Here is a 22,022-nt window from a genome sequence, read left to right on the forward strand (position 1 = left end):
CATACATGAGCCCTGGTGCCACTTCATCTGCTGCACTACTGATAGCTATGCTCATGGCATGAATTGATGAACAGAACCATTGTACAGTGTGGGGTACCCATTGACATTAAAAAAAAAGGACTGATGTTACTTGGGGAGGGGCGAGGTTGGTATATTCACCTATACGCAGGAGTAAATGTATATAGCAGTCTCAGGGCGCGAAGGGAGCAGGCATGGAGGGAAGGGGCAGTCTCAGGGCACAAAGGGAGAAGGCATGGAGGGAAGGGGCAGTATCAGGGCACGAAGGGAGCAGGCATGGATAGAAGGGGGAGTCTCAGGGCACGAAGGGAGCAGACATGGAGGGAAGGGGCAGTCTCAGGGCACAAAGGGAGGAGGCATGGAGGGAAGGGGCTGTCTCAGGGCACGAAGGGAGCAGGCATGGAGGAAAGGGGCAGTCTCAGGGCACAAAGGGAGAAGGCATGGAGGGAAGGGGCAGTCTCATGGCACGAAGGGAGCAGGCATGGATAGAAGGGGGAGTCTCAGGGCACAAAGGGAGAAGGCATGGAGGGAAGACGCAGTCTCAGGGCACAAAGGGAGCAGGCATGGAGGGAAGGGGCAGTCTCAGGGCACGAAGGGAGCAGGCATGGATAGAAGGGGGAGTCTCAGGGCACAAAGGGAGAAGGCATGGAGGGAAGGGCCAGTCTCAGGGCACAAAGGGAGCAGGCATGGAGGGAAGGGGCAGTCTCAGGGCACGAAGGGAGCAAGCATGGATAGAAGGGGGAGTCCTAGGGCACAAAGGGAGAAGGCATGGAGGGAAGGGGCAGTCTCAGGGCACAAAGGGAGCAGGCATGGATATAAGGGGGAGTCTCAGGGCACGAAGAAAGGAGGCATGGAGGGAAGGGGCAGTCTGAGGGCGTGGGGACAGGCATGGACAGAGGGGGCAGTCAGAGTGCAACAGGAAGTACTCCCGAGGTCGGGCTTACATCCCCACCCACCCATCCACCGGTAAAAAAATGGGGGGAAGCCACGGCCAACTGCGAATTAGGGCAAGGGAGCCACGGGTCAAAAAAGTTTGGGAACCACTGCCCTACACTCTTGCCCGCGCCAGTTTCTATCCTGGAAGGTAACATTTTTAACTTCAATCACTTCACTCAGATGTGATAGTAAGCTTTGTGCATTAACTTTAGAAGAACCACTCTTCCCTGTACATAAAGACAAAGTGTTACTACCTACCAATCCAATATAAATAATTTGTTCTTCATCTGACTCCGTTGCGGATAGGGCTTTACACATGTTAGATGTAAAAGGAGCCCTTGTGTACTATATCGATGAAACCAAATCATTCAGGAAAACACAGCAGCTGTTTGTTGCGTTTTCTAAAACACACAAAGGGAGGGACATTTCTAAATCAAGCATTTCACACTGGTTTGTGAAATGCATCCAAACTTGTTATCCTGAAGCTAAAGAAACTCTACCTATCCCTGCAAAAGCTCACTATACTACCAAAAAAGGAGCTTCAATGGCTTTTGTAGCAAACATTATAGATGACATATGTAAATCGACTACACGGTCTACACCGCATCAATTTACAAAACATTACTGTATAGATGTCATGGCCAGTCAACAAGCTAATGTGGGCAAAGCGGTTCTACCTACATTATGTCAAACTGCTACCTCCACAGTTTAACCGCCGCTTCTGGAGGAGAACTGCTTTACTGTCTTTGCTAAGCATGTACATTCACACCCACACATGCCTCAAACAGTTACTGTTACCCAATAAGCATCTGTTTGTGGCAAGTTGTGCTGTATATTCACAGGCACCCACCCTCCTCCTTGGAAACCTCTTTTGGTTGCAGTTAACTTTATATTACATTTCTTTCAGATGGTAATTTATCACTATATTAGGAAATGATTTGCTTTAATCCAAGTTTATCCTTTTTTTATGGACATACAACTATAGAACGGTACAAGTAGTTCAGTAATCTTGTGTGCATGGGGAGTAAGACTAGGTAGGGGAAATTTGATTATTTGTATTTTTATTGTTTTCTTTTGTATTCAGGGTGTATTTGATGTAATTTTATAACAATGAAAAATAAAATGACATATTAAACTAAAAAACTAGTTTGGTGCCCCGAAAAACTAAACAGTCTGTGCACATGAAAGTTGAAGCAGTTCAATACGTACATTTGAAGATATATTGTAATCGTGTGTTGTTGTTTTTTTTAAGGGGACTTCTTCTCCATGATGACATCCATGTTCTACCAATCGTTGCTGTGCCTTTACTTTTGGAAATTCCAGAGAAAAAGGATGGCGGTTTGAAGGAATACAGCTTGTCTTGCTCTAAAAACTAATTTTTGTGTGCGACCTTCTCAGGAATCAGTACTACAAACCCAAAATGGTGGCATTTCATCTTTTTAAATTCCAATCCCGTTCACCAAATAACTGAAGAAAATAATACTTACAATATTTCTGTAATAAACTTTCAAGTTGTTACAGAAAAATGACTTTACATAAAGTTCCTGTTGTGATCTTGAGAAACTGAAACATGTTGCCTTGCTTACAAATGATTTCTCTCCTGCGACCTTCAAGCCATGTGGAACATAACCGTTCATCGTTTTAGCATCTGTGCTGCTACTGAAGTAAAAGATTTCTTTCACGAGGTCTCCTTTTTCACAGACCATTTTCCACTCAGCAAATAGGACAAAAACAATTCGCGGATTTTCAAATGATCTAATATGTTTATTTTTTTGGGTGACTTGAACCTGAGATACACTTTTTAATCGTGAACAATGTTTTGTGTGCAAAATGCCTCTTTTACTGTTTTTAGGTGAGTACCCCCTTTCAGGCAACCACAGTCAAACGTACCTTTCATTAGGAAGAACATCAAAGCTACCCGAAAAGTACTCCATGTAAATTATTGCTCATTATGAACTCTAAGGTGAATTTTCTGACTTGTAGTACAGTTTGATTTAAGCAGATGAAAGCATGGACTACAGCAGGCCTGCTGCCCAGCAAATTGAAAGTGTAAAAACTGGAATGCAGTGTACTTTTAAAAGCACAGAAGAGCGCTTTATTAGACACATGTACAAGTGAATCATGTCTTACCACTTTTGTAGATGACATGAATAACTAATCCATACCCTTTAAAAACGGACGTACCGTGATCTAATTTCCCCTCATTCATTTTTGTGAGTTAGTACCCTTATAAAGGTACATGAAAATGTTGTGTAATTAAAATGTTTTAGAATGTTATTCGTGCTAAAAGGTTGGTGGCATCTTGATGTTGCACACAGTGAACAACAGTTTAAACCATGCATATCAAAGTGTCCTAATAAAATTGACAAAAGGAAAATAAGATAGCCCATGTAAAGCTACAGGGGTTAGGCCTTGTACACTATTAAAAAGAGAAAATGTGTCACTTTAAAACATTTAATGTTATTTTTAGTTTGCTAAACCAAAGTTATTGGAGTTGCGAGATGCATTAAATGAGAATAAGACCTTGATATAGCCTTTGACATAATTAAATTAACCTTTTTTGGTATATTAAAATCATATGGGCATTGACACTCGTGTGGTATAGTAGCAGATGTACTGTATGCCTTGAACAGTAAAAAGGGATATAAAAAAATGTAACACCCAAATCTGTGATTAGAGTGCAAAGTACGACACTGAGGCATACACTATTCCATATCCTGAAAATTGATTACATCGATCAGAAATCATCAATAATTTTTGTTTGGATGGGATGTCATTCAGAATTTAAAACAGCTTATTGTGGTAATCCCATTGACAGTTGTGCATAATTACTGCTAAGGCTAAAAGCGGGGTCTTGAAATATAAATCCATTTACTTAGTCCTGTGTTTTATGAAACAGTTGAGCAGTGACTTTTTGAGCAGTTTCCCTGTTCTCATTGGTAATCTGTTTTTAACCCATAAGGCGTTTTAGGGTCTCATTAGGACTATTCTGGGCCATTCATCTAACAAATGTAAAGATACGCCCAACATTTTGAGTATACTTGAAAGGTTAATAGACTTGCGGAAAGGCACCCAGGATGAAAACAATACATACCTGATCCCCGCTTTTTCAAAAATTGATGGCAGAGTCTCAAGATCTGTAAGGGAAAAAGACACAATATATCAAAACAAATACAGATGCATGTCTTTGGAATAGATTGTGTTTGTCATGCTAGAAGTACTTTCTCACTTAAAGGTGTGGAAGCATGAGTCTCTGAGCACAGTTATTTTATAATATCGACCTTCTTTGTCTCTAATAAAATCGGGACTCTCCTTCACCAACTGGCTAGGATAATATGCAATTTTATTACAAGACTGGACAGGATTTTCTATTACTCTTGTTCAAAGTATACGGTCAATATTGCATGTGGAATTGGCTTGCAGTAAAAGGTTTTCAATGTAGACACCCTTGACCAATGATTGGCTTGAGAATATCCTCCAAACTTGCCCCACCCATAAAGCTTTCTAGGGCATAGCACGTCTGACTGTATGAGCTACAATATGCCCTGAAGCCATCCCCTATAGACATATCACCCCTCTACTTCAGTGATTTAGAGTAGTTGCAGTTAACTGGAGTAAAAGGTTTACATAAAAATATCAATGAAAGTGAGGCAGATGTCAAATTCTTCTGCATTGTGTATACTGCTTGAGGCATCACTGCACATAACTTCTGCTGTAAATGAAATGTTAAAAACGCTGTGGCAGTTGATCCTTTCTTAGTACACCTTGTAATAGTACAATGAATCCCCGCTGTAGACAAATACATTGAGAAAATGTCCAATGATCTAACATCCAGTACTCTTCCAAAAGCGACTAAGCATAACAGCATGACCAGTGTGCAAGGCAATAACTTCAATCAAAGCACGTTCTTGTCCTTCCATGACTGAAAGTTGTAAAAAAAACATATTAACATTACACAATGTAGAGTTTTTAGGTTTAAGAGCATTTAAGTGTCTAATTCCCTTTAACAGAATACATGCCAAAGGGTGTTCCTCAGAAGGTTTGCCTCAAATTTTGTAGAGTTCAGCTAATATTGTATACCATACGCATTAATAATCCTATATGACGTCTGTCCACAAGCCAATGATACACAATTGAGAACCCTACAACGTCTGAGAAAATGGGATCAGTATCAGATTCCACACACCAGCTAAACCATACATCTAGGCTAACTTATGGGAGTTGTACTCCTCCCTCAGAATACCCTGATATAACTAGAAGGCAGGCATGTCTGCATGTGTCCTGAAAGGTTCCACACCGCTAGGGTGAGCTTACCCTCTTAAGACTAGGTTTTGAGACTGCCCGTCCAAGTTTATCAACAACTGTATTAAGACAAGAAGTACAATTGGACAGCTTAATGATAACCTGTGAAGGAAAGGATACCATGGCGTGCCTTCCAAAGTGGCCTTATTAAAACCACTGGCACTGACTGTGAATCTGTTCTGCACCTCTGGATATTAAGACAAACGGTAGGAAAGTTTAGAGATTTCTAGCTGACAACCCTGAACAAAGAATCTAAGCACAGCTTCTACTTTAGGGGTAGTGTCCTGTTGTTGCGAGTGGTGCTCATTAATGCTTTACATTAGCAAGGCATTTACCAACTTCAGATTTTTTTCTTGGTAATATCTCACACCAAGTAGGGATAATAGAGAAGAAAGGCACAACCTGACTACTTTTACCGGTCTTAGGTTAGAGGCCACTAAATTATGAATGCACTTCAGCAGTTGTTTTTCTTACATAGTGGTAATAACTAGCGCCAGGATACCATTTTTGGTCACAGTGCGTTTTATAAGTACTGCCTCCTACTAGTACTTGCAGTGCGAGGCTTTGATCCAGGCCTCAGACTTTCTTGGCAGGCTCAAGGCATGCAGAGTTCGAGATGGCAAAAAGGGTATCTGGTCTGTATATGTAAATTATCTACAGGTTATGTATTTTTCAGATTTCCTGACATGTTTTGATTTTCTGTGTTGGTTAAATACACATTTGTAGCTAGTAATGTTCAAAAGAGAGATGTTCCTTTGACATAATTTACCGATGTAAGGGAGTCAAGGGTGGTAGTGCGCTTTGGGATTTTCATTACCATATGTTACCTTTTTGAGTGCTGTTTTTTAAAATTGGATCTTTGACTGTGATTATGTGTTGGTATTAATCTTGTAAGTTGCAATTCTGTAGTAAGGCAACTTGTTTAAAATGTAGAGATGACCGATCATCTTGATCTGCAAGCACTTCCGTAAAATCTGACAAACTGACTGCGACTTCACAGAGTTGTCGTCTTCAGTGAGATTCGTTATCAAGTTGCTCTGGGTCCCAACTCAACATCATAAATGCGCAAGATGAGAACTATTCTTCTGAATTAAGTTATTTGGGTGTTGGTTTAATTCGATAATCTGTGGTTTCAGAAACCACTTCTTTGCACACCAGAATGCACCAATACTACTGGTTAGCCAGTATTCCAAGAGTTTACTTTTCTTCTATTCATGATTTTAATGGCACTTTTTATCTGTACATGTAGAAAGAAATTATTGAATAAAACATTTTTGCAGATATTTGCCAGTGTAATTTTGAGTGGTAACATTGTAAGAAAGGCAATGAAACTAGCAGGTTACAGACAGCAAGCAAAAACTCTATGGGAAACCCCCTACTGCTTGAAACAATCTATAATCTCTTTGTAAGGTACCCCAAGAATACAGAACTCACCCCTGAACTGCGACATAATCCCACACAGTTGTCAAAAAAGATTTAGATTTCCCTACACCAGGTATGTCTAGTAAAGTTTAATATTCATAAATATGACTCCTTCCACATGTCTTAAGAGACACCTCTCGAGTTTTGTCTGTTTCTCCAAGAATGTTTGCTTCCTGCTCTGTTCACTAATCTGTTTCACTCTGTTGTCACCACCCTTTGCCGTAGATTCTGTAGAAAGTCTGACAGGATTCCACCACAACTGCGTTCCCATTACACACCCCTAAAAAGAATAGGGTGTGAAACTGACCGCTTATCAATTATAGCCTTCTTAGTGGTTAAATTGTCAGACTGCAAATGCATGGCTTGGCTAAGCCCTGACCAGAGGTCCTTCACGCCACTTGGGTGCCAGTCGGCTACGCCCAACGCTTTCCAATGCATACATGTGAAAGAACTCTTTTGTCCTTATTTCTAATAAAAGTCCTGCTTCGTTCCCTCTCAATCAAATACCTATTGCATACTCTGCTCAGTGCACCATACTACTTTTGCGGATTGTTAAATTGGCCATCTCAGTACATCTCCACAGGTAAATTGTCACTCCTTCATCCTTCTGATTTCTGCATCTCCATGAATATTAACACCAAAATGCTATTATGTGTTTAAATGTTTAGACGCCAAACTTGCTCTCAAGTACAGAGTTGCAATGCCCCCGGAACGGGTTTTCCACTGTAAAACTATCAAATAAGTACTGTAAGGAACTAATCTGATTAATTGCAAAGAAATGCTTGCTTTTGGGTGTTTCTAGTCAGACAAATCTGTACATTAGTCTTAAACAAAGAAATAGTCAATTGAACAATACATTTGTATGCTTATTTATGTTTGCAATGGCAGAACAGCTGAAATGTTACCTACACTATTCAGAGTGGGAATTGGGTCTGCCTTGTAAACTTTTATTTTTTAGACAAGCCTCTTCTAGCCATCGCCGTGACAATTTGTCAGTCATATCGTGGCTCAGCTCAGAGAAATATTTCTCCTTCCCCTCATGCTATTGACTGTGTGGGTGCTTCCTCCACCTGCCCTAGAATACATGAGGTCTATTCCATCTACAGAAAGTGCCACCTTTGTCTCAGTTCTTTGTCATGGTGCGTTTTAAACAAAATATCGAAATCTATATATATCTTCTTTTGCCTTCTAGCAGGCTTTTTTGACTGCTTTCTGTCCCATTGGTATAGTGTGCCACAGGCTTCTGGGACTTACATTTTTTTCTTGCTAGGCTGATGCACAAGCCTTCTGAATAATAGCATCCTGTGTTCTAAAACTTCTTCCATGGAAGACTGATTTCTTGTTGGCCATAGCAACAGCTAAGGCTACCATTGCCTGATAGATAGCAGCGTGCATCATCTTTCACTACACTTTTCATGGAATCCAACCGTCATGACATGTAAGGGCACACTCAACCATGGATAAGTCGGTATCCTCCAGGCACTGCACACAGGATACATCTAACCACAGATTCCTCACCTTTTGAATATCCCCAGGTGCTAGACTGGATCTAGAGAATTTTACAGCAATGCTACTTGGAGCCGATAGGCAGTGCCTTGTGACTGCGGTGACTCTGTACTGCACTGGAAGTAACACAGCAGAGCAGCATACAAGTGCCACCCTGCAGTGATTTCAGTGCCTTTTCATGCAACTCGATGTAGACCCTGGTGCCACTTCAAACTTTATTGGTCTTTGACATCTTCGAAATGTACCTTGAATGGTGTGCCAAGGATGTTATCTCCCCCCCCCCCCCCCCCCCCCCCGGAACCTCTTTCTGGGCCTGTTAGAACACCAGTTCACAATTCCACTCCAACCCCGGAGTCTATGCTAGTCCCTTCTGTGCCTGTCATAATGCTAACTCCAGCCCTAGGCGCAACTCTGACACCGAGCTGTCGTCAGCCTGCCCTAGGCCTATGTGACACCACAATATGACTAAAGCACAGCCTGTCAGTTTGCAACCAGACACAAGTTCTCGACCTCTGTCTTGACACCAGTATATCAGAAGCTAGAGACGACTCTGACGTGGTTCAGGTTAAGTAAAATGTCCCTGATGAAACTGAGGAGGGGGACAGCCTCTTTCCCAATCATAATGCAGATGATGGGCTATACCTGGATTTACAAAATGCTACTGGGCTTGATAAATCTCTAGAGACTGAGCTAGACTACCTACATGGGGCAACAAACAAGAAAATGCCTAATTTGCAGCCATTATGCAAAGGGTAGCAGATGTGTCATATTTACAGATGGAATGAAGGCAAACTTGTTATCTGTTACCCTTCAACCAGAAGGTTAACTCATCTGAGCCACTACTTCCATTCAGTGAGGCCCTCACGGACAGTCTCCTGGCCATCTGGTCAGTTGGCCTGTGCCAGGCAACATAGGCAGGCTCCTGATGATTCTGATTTTTGAAAAAGCGTTTTATGATTGGAGCCTGGTGGTACAGAGGACATATATAGTCACTTCTAATGCCTTTTAGACCAATCCTCCGGATAGTGAGCCAAAACGTGTTGATACTTTGGGAAAGAGAATATTTGCTTTGGCAAGTTTAGCCTTAAGGTCCTTGAATGTGATGTGCATCTGGGCCGGTACACTCATACTTTATAGGATATCGCCAGTGAAATCTTGCCAGATATCCCGGGAGACCTCATATCATGGCTGACTCATGCAATACATGATGTCCAGGATGTGACAAAATAAGTCTTAAATGCTGGCTTGGACGCCACAGACTGTGTTGCCAGAGCTATTGACTGCAGTGTTTTACTGAGAAGGCACGTATGGATCAGATCAACCTGGTTTCCAGATTTCCAAGGGTCTTTGATGGACATGCCCTTTGATGTCCCTAGATGGTTTGGAGAGTAGGCTCATGCGGCGCTTGTATGATTTAAGGATATTCAAGCCACATTATGGTCCTTGTAAAACTTGTTTCCCACAAAGCGGTTCCACCAACAGTACAGGAATTTTAGGTGTTATTCCAGTGGGCTAGCTTACAGACAACCTCAGCACTCTTAACTTATGCAGCAAGCCTAGTCCTTTCAGAGCAGCGGTGGTTACTGTGGCCATGGCTGTTTGCAGCAGCTGGAACAGATCTCATAATTCTTTTTCCTATGCTGCAGCAACTGATAAGCACTTAAACCTGCCTTCAAAGGCTCATACTCAACTGGAAGTAAGCAGTAAACAACATTTACTCTCCAGCTGGATATCGCTCATGCCATACAGAGGAGTCTTGTAGATTATTCTAATGGGCTACACCCTGCCTTTCAGTTCCTCTCTGCCTCAATGTTACCCCATATCAGAGTGAATGCCAGTGGATCATTTGGCAATCTTGCAGGATGAAGTCAACCTTCTTCTAGCCAAGGGTGCCATACAGCAAATGCCGTTTGGAGAAATGAGAAAGGTTATGTTTGCATGACTTCCCTGTATCAAAGAAGGATGCAGCCCTTAAGCCTATACCGGACCTCCAAGCGCTGATGCCTTTCTGTAGAAAACCAGATTCAAAATGTTCCCCTGGGGGGGTGTAGCCTAACTGGGAATGGTGGGGGATGCAGATCGTCCGAGCGCCAGCTTTCTGTAGGCCCTAACGCATATTAACACTCGCATATCAGGTCCAATTGATGCCCAGTGGTGATTGCTGAGACCTGCTTGCTGCCCCTTGCACCACACAATACCTGCATTGCAACTGCCTTTGGCTCTGCTTCGGGAGAGGGCACCATCTTGGCCCGACCGCAGTTGAGGGCGATGCGGAATACCTAGCTGGGCCACGCTGCCCTGTCCCCCCTTCCCTCCTGCATTGGGGATCTGGCGTGACTGAGTTTGGGCCCTGAGGGGGAACATATGTGGCCCTGTACAGAGGTGCTGCTCGTGGCCTGCCACAACCGCCCCTGCGGGCATGTGGTGTCCCTTGGCCCTCGTTGGGCGACCATCAGTGAGGGACGGGGGCATCGCCTTCAGTGATCTCCAGCGATACGAAGGGCGACTGAGTTGAGCAGTTCTCCCTGTTATGTTATGTTACTTTATTTTGTAATGTGCACAGCTACCCAACAAGGGTTTCCCAGCGCAAACCACAACAGAAGCTAGGGGATATCTGAATTAGCAATGTTGATTAAAAAACAGGTTTTTAATTGCTTCCGGAAGATGGGCTTCTCCCTCCTAATCACATCAGGTAAGGAATTCCATAAGGTTGGCCTAAGTAGAGAAAAGGAGCGGCCTCCCATTCTCGACAATTTGAACCTAGGGATTTCAAAAAGCTCTCCTGAAGACGAGCGAAGTAGGCGCCGGGGGCGGTATGTGTGTACCAGATCTAGTAGATATTTGGGGGCAGAGCCGATCTTAATTCTGAACATATAGCATAGGGCTTTAAATTTTATGCGATGTTATACCTTAAGCCAATGCAGCTCTCTCAGGGCATTTCCCATGTTGGACATTCTGGGGAGACCACAGAGCAATCTGGCTGCAGAATTCTGCACCACCTGAAGCTTGCGCAGTACCTCTCTGTTAGACCCCAAGAAGAGAATGTTACCGTAGTCCAGGCGAGATGTTACTAGAGCCTGGACGACTGTCGTTTGGGTGTCAACAGGGAGCATCCAAATTATTTTTTTTAGCCATTTTAAGATGGTGAAACAGTTGGCTGCAGTCTGTACTGCCTGTTGTTTCATTGATAATTTATTGTCAATAATAAAGCCTAGATTGCGGGCCTGCGAGGAAGGTTTAGGTAAAGGTCCCATTTCAGCTGCCCAATGTTGAGGGCCCCAAAGTTCAGATTCTTTCCCAAAAATAAGCACTTCCGTCTTTTCCCTGTTAAGCTTGAGCAAATTGAGTTGCATCCATGCTGCAATCTTGCGCAAGCCTAATTGCAGAGTCGAAGGGTCCTGTTTCCCATCCGCCGATAAAGAAAAAATGATTTGTGTATCATCGGCGTAGGAAAACAAAACGAGCCCTGCCGCTTCAGCAATCCTTGATAATGGTTGCACATAAATGTTGAAAAATAACAGGCTCAAAATTGAGCCCTGTGGCACACCATACAGTGATGCGTAGGACTTTGAAGAGGCCCTGGTGGAGAACACCTGGAAAGTTTGCTCCGCTGAAAAGGAGGGCACCCAGCCAAGTGCAGACCCAGAGATGCCCAGTGCCTGTAAAGATTTAAGTAATACGGTATGGGAAACCGTATCAAAAGCGGCACTTAGATCTAATAAAATAAGGGCGACTGTATCTCCGGCGTTCAAGCGCTGACCTAGCATCTCAGTAACGACTAGCAATGTGGTCTCTGTAGAGAGCCCTGCTCTAAATCCTGATTGCGAGTTGTGCAGAAATTGTGAGGATTCAACGAACGTAGATAACTGGCCATTAACGTATTTCTCCAAGACATTCGAAAAAGTCTGGAGCAGAGAGATGGGTCTAAAGTTAGATGGCATGGCCAGCTCTGTATTTGGCTTTAACAGTGGTAGAACCATTGCATGTTTCCAGACTGTTGGCATCTGTGCTTCTCTAAGGGAAGCGTTTAATAGCTCCATCACTACTCAAAGAGCGGATTGTTCCATCTGAAGAAGCACTGTGGCTGGAAGCAAATCACACAGAGAACCCGATTTAATGCTAGTTAAAAATTTTAACAAGGAGCCAGTGTCTACGAGAACCCACTGCTCCAATTTTAGCCGAGAAACTTCTACCACAGTATGTATCCGGGCAGTGTTTGACACATTAAATCCCCCTAGTGTCTGGTGGATCTGTTCAACTTTGTTTATAAAAAACTTGGCAAGGGAATCACATTGTGGTTCATCAAGAACAAGTGGACTAGGCTCGGTCCCTGAACCTGCCAGCTTTTTGACCATGGAAAACAGAGTCCACAAGCAATTTTTTGCCCCCAAAATAGACGAGGAAACAGGCAGCAGACGGGCTGGAGCATCCTGGGACCCTGAGAACTGAATGGGACTATGCATGCAGGTAGCGCTGGGGACCACCCCGCCTGTGAATACGTTACCTTCAAGGTACTGGCACACCCGTCATGGTTCAGGAAGTGGCTTAATTATCTCCACGGGGTCTACTCTGCACTCTGTGGCAGCGCCCCCACCCGGCCTTGTGCCCATTACTGTCTGACTGAGGTGCGTGACTGACTCTGAATGCCCACATAATTTCTAGGCCCTTCCCGCCTATTGGAGAGGTGCTTTGCCTGGTTGGAATAGTCATCTGCCTTGGTCCCCTGGGAGTAGTGATGGGGCCCTGACCAGTGACCAACCCAGCTGGGGCTTGCCATGCGCCTTACGCCTCTGCAGATGATGCCTTTCACTGGGAGCTCACAATTCTGAGGGGCTTGCCCCCACTGCATCTCCCCCTCCCTGAACTGCCTCACCCCAATCCCTGCGGCTAGTCAACCCTCCTCTCCCAACTCTGGTTAATCGGGGCCTATACGGCACACTATTGCATAGCGAGGAGCGCCCGCTCAGTGCTCTCCCATCCATTGCATCTCCAGCCTTTGAGACAGTGGTTTCGACTCACTTGTGGCTTCTTGTCCTGGGCTCTTGGACCGCTTGTTGCTACTGTTCTGTCTACTATGCCCAGGGGCAAGGCTGCGATGAACTGTTCTGTGGTTTCCCTCTGAGACAGATCTGCCACAGCTATAATGAGTGGCAGGACCGACCTCCCCACACAGGCCTCTGCACCCCCCCCCCTTGCCCTCCCAATCACGCAGGACTACATGCAAAATACTTTAAAATGATATCAGTCAAGTGATAAGCTCCCTGAAAACGGCTGCCTCAACAACCTTCGTTAAGATGCTGCAGCTGTGGGAAACAAAGTGGACGACTTGGAATTCACCATTAAGTTTTGTACTGCTGATCAAGAGATGCTGTGGAGGTGAGTCAACACACTGGAACAGCAGCTAATTGAACTCCAGGCAAAGAAGGAGGACCTCGAAAATCGAGGTCGACGCAACAACCTGCGGGGTCCTGCGGGGAGCGGAAGGCAAGGACATCATGACCTTCACCAGGGACTTGTTAGCGCCATGTAGGGAGGCTCGGAGGATGCACCTCTGGTTCTTTACTGGGCGAACCCCGTAATGGCCATGACTGGCCATCCAGACACACTCTTAGACATACCAGAATTAATTTCTTCCAGGACAAGGAGGCGTTGCTTAAGGCGGCAAGGGGGAAAGCATTCCTGGTCTTTTGGGGCCACACAGTGAAGATGTTCTAGGACCTCTCCCCATTGACGCTGAAGAAGAGTGAGACTTTAGGCCCGTCGTGGAAAAACTGCATAGCCAAGGAATCAAGTAACAATGGGCCCACCCCTTTAGACAGCTTTTTCAGTTGAATGGCAGGCAGGGAATGGTACACAAAGGTATAATCAGACTTCGAGGGAACTCATCCAGCAGAGACCCTTCACCTTCCTCACCAGAGCAATGATCAATTGGTCACCCACATTGCAGATTGTCCATAAAGGCAGCCAGGGCCACAATAAAGCAAAAGCCTCCAGCAGTGCAAAAGAGGACATTATTGTACAAGTCCAACAGATGAAAAAGAAACACTCACACTCCTCTGCCAGTAATCTCTGATTTACAGTGACTTTTACCTCAGCTCCAGACTGTGACTGGTCCCTGTCCCAATTTTGGACACAAGGCTCCAACGGACATCTTGCTAAGCAAACTAATGGATTTGGTTTACTTTTGAAACTCCCTGGGGTTTGACTAGTTTTTGGCTCTTGTGCTGTTGGTTTTGATTTGTAATTTTGGTGCAGTCTGAGGAATGACTTTCGTTTTTTTCTTTGCTTCATATGGTCCGAGGACCGACCTTCGGAAAGATATTGGTAAGTCATTCATCTGGTATGCATAGCAAATCTGTTTCCTCTCTCAAGCTGCCATGTTTTAGTAAGTTGCTCTGTTTGAGGTGCCGTTGCTGTTCTGCTGATGCTCGATTGGAGGAGAAGCAACCTGCGTCTCCAGAAGGCACTCCAAACTATGACATGTACATTAAGCACGGCCTTGGTCCTATTATATTTAGTACATTATAGCACAAATATATGAGGGAAAATGCATAGTTGCAGTAGCCATTAACAGGTACCTGTGATGAACAGAAGTTGAATTTATTGCAGGATAAATTGTTCGCAAAATGGAGTAGGCAGTCAATATTTGATTATCTCCAGGTATGGCAAAAGGAAGGTAAACGGAGACAAAGGAGGCTTGAAGAGGAAGGATGCAGACAACAACACAGAAGGCAGTAGCGTATGATAGAGAGAAAATAGAGAAGGGTAGAAAGTGTGCTGACCGGAAGTTCAGATTACAATGTGATGAATCCTATGTTGCCCGGAAAGAAGGTGACCCTTTTGTAGAGTCTCTGTTCGATTCACAACCCCCACCTCAATATGCTCTGCAGAGAATATATCCAGCTGTACCACAGCCCGAGCCTTCTGTTTCTCTTGCTCCTGCCTCTGATTCTTCTGGTATTGACTTGGCTGCAGCGCCTCCTATTTTTTCTTCAGCTTCACCTGTCACGCCTGCAGCGACTGCAGGTCTTTCTGCTATACCGATTGTTCTAACTTCTTCTCGCTCCCATTCGCTTACACCTACAACACAGTCATTAATGACTCTGGTGCCTGCCTCCTAGACTAGTGTGCCCTCCCCACATCTCCTCTACCGACCTCGTTGATCATTGGAACGCTGGTGCATGGACTGGATGACAGGGATTGGCAGGCTGCAAGGGAACAAATAGGGCTGTCGTGTAGTTCCTAAAGAAAATATACAGGATCTGCACGTTTCAACAACATGTACTGTAGGGTTTGTGTAAGACACACTCTGATCACCCCCACCGGATATGGTAGTCCCGCTGTGCTTCCAAGAATCTTCATGCATTATGTATGAGATTTCGAACTAGGAAAAACCCACGTTCTGAATGAAGTGTTGTATCTTGGTAAAAGGTCAGTCCCTGTAAACCGTGACAAGTGTAATGTAGGGAAGAATGTAGGTGAAGGGTAATGAAGTATTATGGTACCTACATGAAATATAACACCCATTCCTCTTTCGAATGAACAACATAATACAATTTCTAAATGTACCCGGCTTGCTAGATATTGGTACGCAAATCATTAAAAAATAATTTGTTTGTTTTGCTAAAACAATTATGTTTAAAAAGTTTGCAAATTATTGGAAATGGACACTCAAGCTATAGCTCTAATATGTCAATATAGTTCGAACTACTATAAGCATTTGAAAGCTGTGCATGCTCAAAAAGAATATCAATTTTGATACAGAGTTTCCCAATTTTCTGTTTGTTTTCCAAAAGTTAAATCTTTCCCCAGCACTTGACGGGCCAAATGAGTCAAATGTTTGTCTCCTGGCTGGGTGACGCATCATTCTTGTTGCTTGCCTCTACAGTTGCCGGTCCCTGTAACACCTCGCATATTATGGCAATTGAGCACAGATGATCTTCCGTACTGTCCAAAACCGGTGCTGGGGCAGCCTGTGCTCCATCCAAGGCCTGGGTGTCAGAGGAGGAGCCGGTGTCTTTACCAACAGGAGCAGATACTACCTATGGTGGCTCTAGGAATACCGCCATCCACATTGGAATACACTGGGGACACTGCAGAACATGGGCCGTTATTGGGTCCAGCAAAGTGTTAACTTCCGGCTCTGCACATGATGGGTGTGTCAGACAGAGATCCAACACACATTCTTCTCTGCAGAACAGGCATTGGGGGACAGGTCAAATGCAGTCCATCCAGACTTGTCTAAATGACAAGAACCAAGAAGCACTTAGTTCCCTTAGGTGAGGTGTGCCTAGAAGTTGTACCATGCGATCAGGGTATTTTCTCTCCAGGAGTACTGTTTCCATCTCCTTGGTGACTGGGACGTCCATTGCGTAGCAGAAAAACGACAATCCGGATACCTGCTTTTAGATATAGGATCAGCGGCAGCCCTCAAATATGGAGCGTATAAAGTTTGGTATAACTCCGAGGACCGTCTGAAAGGTGCTTAATATTCCAGAACCCATGGTCTTAAATAGGTGGACAATGCCTGTCACATCAGACATGTTAAAGATACGATTTACCATTTCTGCATAATGGAAAGAGCAATTTATACTTATAAGTGCCTGTATCTCTTCCGAAGAACTTGCTACTTGAAGATCAAAAGTCTCTCGAGCGGAGGTTAAGGGCACGGTGTTCTGTATAAGCATGGCTTTCATTCTGCTCAAAGAATCAAACCGTATTAATGAAACATTTAGTGAAGGCCATAACAACGGCGCCTCCCTGAATGTATGTGTTGGTGGAAACATTATTTGCATACAGCAAGTAACACTGGAACTCATGGTTACTAGATATGCGATGCTCTGAAGCATCTCACAGCAACCTTGATCGTTCAGCATCAAGTAACTCCCATTTGAAACTAGCCTGAACACTGGAGTAATCACGGCAGCTGGGGCACCCTTTAAGTGACAGGATAACTTTGCTACCGAACCATTGCAGGCCTCACGAAGCACTATATCCTGGCATATAAGAGATGCACTTAAAGTATTCTCGCAGTTTGTACCGCTTAGAAAAATGTCTTTTTCCCCTCTCCTTTTAGCAAAAAGAGGAGTTAGGCCCAAGGGACGAAGAGTGGGCAGGGCCAAATAACTTATTAACATGAAATTAGCCAACCCTTCATGTATTTAGTTATTGCAATTACTAAAGGCAAATGGATAAACACGTTCCTTCTGTTTACCATAGAGATTTAATTTTCAATCCATTCATTATTTCATTTTTTAAAAAAAAATTATATTCATACGTGGAAAAAGATGGAACATTGTCATTTCAACATTAACCAACATAACATAATTCTGTGATCAATTGTGCAAATATTGAAATAAATTATATCAACAAAAACCATAAATCATAATAATAAACAATTCATATACAAAAGTGAATTGGTATTTGTCAAAAAACACCTAGTCGTTAATCAGAAATTAATTCAAAGACATGAAACGAAAAATCATCATCAACATTGTTTGTTCTATGAATACATTTGGAACAATAAAGTTTTTCCCAAACAAAAAAACAGTTTGTTGGTTTTCACTTGAATATTAATCGCAGCGCCTCGGTATACTACGAGGCTTGTGCCGACGCGTTTCGAGTCCAGGTATTGGATCACCGGACTCTCTTCAGGGCTTTGCTATTCTGATCTACAAATAAAATGTTTTGACAAAAAGTGTAATTTATTATAAGGAAATCCTCTTTCTAGTAAAATAGCTGCACATTATTCCCTCATGATTCATTGTACCTGAATGACCGTGTTGTCATGACTTGTCTTTTTTAATGTTCTGCTGTATTTTCCAATGTTGGAGCCTGCCACTTGTTTCCTGCAGAGAAACATACACAGACATTTTTCTTTTCTTTCTTTTAAGACTGTTGACTTTACCAATGTGAGAACCGCAGTGTTATTTGCCACATACCTTAAGAGGATAAAATGAGTCTTGCCAGACTTCACTTCATATTGTATATTTGAGCACACGATTTTCAGGATACTCTCTCTGAAATCAAACGATTATTATTAACTTGCGGAACTGAGCACAAGAAGATAAAAATGTGCTGGAGCCGGTGGGAAGTAATAGTCACCTTATTGGGCTGTTGGTCACTCGTAAAATCCAATCAGCTTGTCGGTACAGTGCAGTTTGGAGACACGATGTATCCGTCATTCGATTCTGTTTAAAGGAAAGATTGGACTAATGTTTCCCATAGCTTCCTTGTAAGCTCTAGAGCTAAACGCGGAGCCACTGTCAGAATGTAATGTGCCTATTGCGTATGTCCCTATAAAGACTCGCAAATATTTTATAACAGTTCAAGTGTCAGCCAAGCGCTGGGGCCACACCCATAGGAACCTAGAGCAGGAATCCACTGCAACCATGATATACTTGTAAGCCCCATCAGATTGTAAGGGGCCGCAGTGGTCCAAATAATCACACCCTAGTGGTTTGTCTGATATAAGTAAAGGTGTCTGCGCTGGACATGTTACAGTGGAGCCTTTCATCTGCTGACATATGTCGCATTTCAGGACATAGCCCTTAGTCTGCCTTCTTAGACCTAGACACCAGTAGTGTTGTTTAAATAGAGAAATTGTAGCAGAAACTCCTGCATGTGCAGAACCTATTCTCTTGTCTGCTGCTAGAATTAATACTAACCTTTGATTCATATTTGGTATTACTCTATCCCCCACTCCTGGAATTTGAGCAAATGGAACATTGTTTGCATCTAACTTGTAGGAGTTCTTGAGTGGAAATCTTTTCGGTACCGCTGTGTTATTGCGTGTAGCAATAATCGCAACTATTATCTCACCGTCTACCCTCATTTTTGAATGAGTAATTGCAGCTACGGAAGCCGTTCGTACAGCCCCCTTTGCGGCTTCGTCAGCCAATGAATTCCATTCAACGTGAACACCATCACGTTGATGACTCTGTGTATGATCACACGAGCCCTTGGTATTTCATTTTTCAACTCCACTACCTGTTCCCATAGCGTTTTGTGTTTTATTGTGCCACCTTTTGCATCTTTAAACCCGTTTTGCCCCCAGTGATGTAAATATTATATGACTGTACACAGTAAAAGGAATCACACACGATTAGTGTGGGGAATTCCACATCTGTATTTACCAGTGCCAGTATTAGTGCTTTTAGATCTGCCTGCTGCGCCGTTCAGTCTCCTAGAGACTGTGTTTTTATGCATTTCGAATGAAACTTGCCATCCTGCATGCATCCTTTAACCATAGCACACACAGCGCTATGTTGCTGTTTGTTCCCGATGGCCGGTTGCGCAGAACCGGCAGTATAAATAATAATGGCAGAGTGGGCTAAAGAATGGTGATGGATTAAACCCAGATCTTTTAACTGATTTTGAGTGTTTGATTGATTCAGATGCTCCGTCCATCACCACTCCCTTTTGTACCGCTCTTTCTCTAATTACAGCAGTTTGCACTGCTGTTAGAATTTTTTCCGTAGATGTGAATTGCATCTCCGAATTCGTGTACAAATGAGATTTAGATGCTATTGGTACTGTCTTACCTTCATTATAAGTTGAATTTGTAACCCTCAGTGGCAAATCCCAAAGTTATGGTATTCACTCTGTTCAAGTGCTCCTCCAGGTCAGGGTCCATTAGCTAAATATCATCCACATAGGACAATGCCTCCTCATCCAGATTTTGAAGTAATTCACTTACTCTGGCTGAAAACAACCCAGGTCTGTTCTTATACCCCTGGGGTCCACTGCAAAATTGCCTCTGGAACCCTAGCACTGAGAATGCGGTAAAATATCTGCTCTCAGGTGCTATATTTTGGCAAAAAATCCATTTGAGATATCTACCATTGTTTTGTATTTTTTCAGTGCAATGTTATTCACGAATACAGCAATGTGTGCATTTTGAATTGCAAATGTCTTAATGCAAGTGTTTAAATGTCTATAATTTAAAACTAGGCAATATGTGTTGTCTGGTTTCGATACGGAAAACAGAGAGTTATTCATTTGACAGGTGCATGTTTCAATCATTCTTTGGTATTCAAGTTCAACTAAGATCTCCCTGACCTGTTTCTTAGCTTCTTGCTTTATTGGATACTGCCTTTGCGCAGTTGGAGTACTTTTTAATGGAATTATGTGGTGGGTTAAATTCTCATCCCATCCAACATGGTTTTTGTATACTGCTGGGGCCTGGGCTACCGCCCACTCCTGCGCATAGGTACATTTTAAATATTTGGGAACGTATTCGGAAAATGCTGGTAAAATTACTGCTTCTCCCCTAGGGCAATCCATGACGAATGCTGGCGGCCAATACTGTTCAGCTAACAAAATGTCATAGCCAAACGTTGGGTTCTCCCAAAAGAGACCTTTAACTGTCCTGCATTTGTCCCCCTCCATTTGGAGTGTTGTTTCATATAATTTATGTGGGACACTTACCCTAGTATCAGGTGTTTCCACCGTGATCTAATCATTCAAGTCCGCTGTCACCAGAAATTCCATCAGGTTCTGGCGAGCTATTGTTACTTCTGCCGTACTGTCTAGCATCGTCAGAGCCCATTCTACGTTCAGTACTCGAGTCCTCAGAATTCTGGGCATGTCTGATCTTTAGGCCTGCAACCTTCTTCTTTTTGAACTGTGGTTTTGGTTTGGCCTTATCTTCTTTTTTGGAAGTATAGTCCTGAGCGTTCTGCTTTTGTCTGGACTTTGTATGCTCTTCTTGTCTGTCTGACCGTCCTTCCCCTTCAGAGTTTTTCGATGAACCCTGAAAGGAATGAGAGGAACGTGTATCAGTATCCTGATACCTCTCAGGTTTCCTAATATTCTCCCTATTCCTAAGGTTATACCTCCTTTCGGAGGGCTCCTGTGGAGGAGATCTACCTCTGGATTGAGATCTGTTTTATTTAACTTTTTGTTTTTTTCATTGTCCCACTTCTTTTTAGATGATGTATGTGTCTGCCTCAAAGTCTCCTTCTTGGGACTACCATTCAGTTGTGGTTTTAACGCTTTTCCACCCAAATTGTTCCTGCCTAACTCTGCATACTCAATTTCAATTATTTTGGGTAGTTTGTGCTCCTGTTGTCAAGGACTGAACAACCTTAGGCGTTGGCGGATGGCCACTGATGCTACCTCCCCTGAGCATAGTTACCTAGTAACTTCATCCATAAGTTCCGAGCAGGTTCTGCTCCATACTCATTTTGTATTTGTCTTAATACATTTGGTATTACTGCTAATGACGGTATACCATGAGTTCTGGTATATATGGCAGCGAAAACTGTACCCCCTAGAGGTACAATCCTCTATCTGTGCTGTTATCCCCCTGGGCAAGCAGATTGTCAGCATTCTGTGTTTTTCATAAGGGCTAGTGTTTGGGAGTACTGCTTCTAGCTGTGTGATTTTCTGAGCTATCCAGAATGGCATTTGCTCACGTTTTGCGAGCATTTTACCCATCACTGCATCTGATGTTTATGGTGTAATTTTAGTTGCTGTGTTTTGAATGTGAGCTGTATTTGTTGCTACCATCACTGGCTGGACCGTTGGTGTCCTCATGACATATTGCTTCATGTTTCTGTAAAGTTTTATTAGTTCTATGTGAAGTATGAGTAAGTCTGGTTCTGGCATTGTTTCAATGTCAGGAGGTGGTGTTTAGGCTGCTAATATTGGCCAAGTCGCTCCTTCTCTTCTGAGCGGACAGAGTCTTACTCTTCTTGTATGTGGTAATGTTCCTGGTACGTGAGCGGAACCTCAATGTCCTCATGCAGACAATATTCAGCTGGTGCATCACCTTCTGTGCAAAAGTGAAATGTTTTTGTTCTTGCATTTGCTGCTGGGAATTTAACCCATGAATA

General features: G+C 43.4%; 1 protein-coding gene across 2 annotated transcripts in view; it reads left to right on the forward strand.

Annotated features, from left to right (window-relative positions):
• The window catches only part of GINM1 (glycosylated integral membrane protein 1), a 225,419-nt gene extending 218,880 nt beyond the window's left edge, over positions 1 to 6,539 (forward strand). For both annotated transcript variants that reach the window (XM_086927294.1, XM_086927293.1), the window contains exon 8: positions 2,207 to 6,539. In XM_086927294.1, coding sequence (XP_086783420.1) covers positions 2,207 to 2,330 — 124 coding nt within the window. In that variant the 3' untranslated portion in view covers positions 2,331 to 6,539. The remainder of the gene's footprint in view (positions 1 to 2,206) is intronic.
• Positions 6,540 to 22,022: the final 15,483 nt, after the last annotated feature.

Source organism: Lissotriton vulgaris, chromosome 6 (genome assembly GCF_964263255.1).
Source record: "Lissotriton vulgaris chromosome 6, aLisVul1.2, whole genome shotgun sequence".
Classification (NCBI taxonomy): domain Eukaryota; kingdom Metazoa; phylum Chordata; class Amphibia; order Caudata; family Salamandridae; genus Lissotriton; species Lissotriton vulgaris.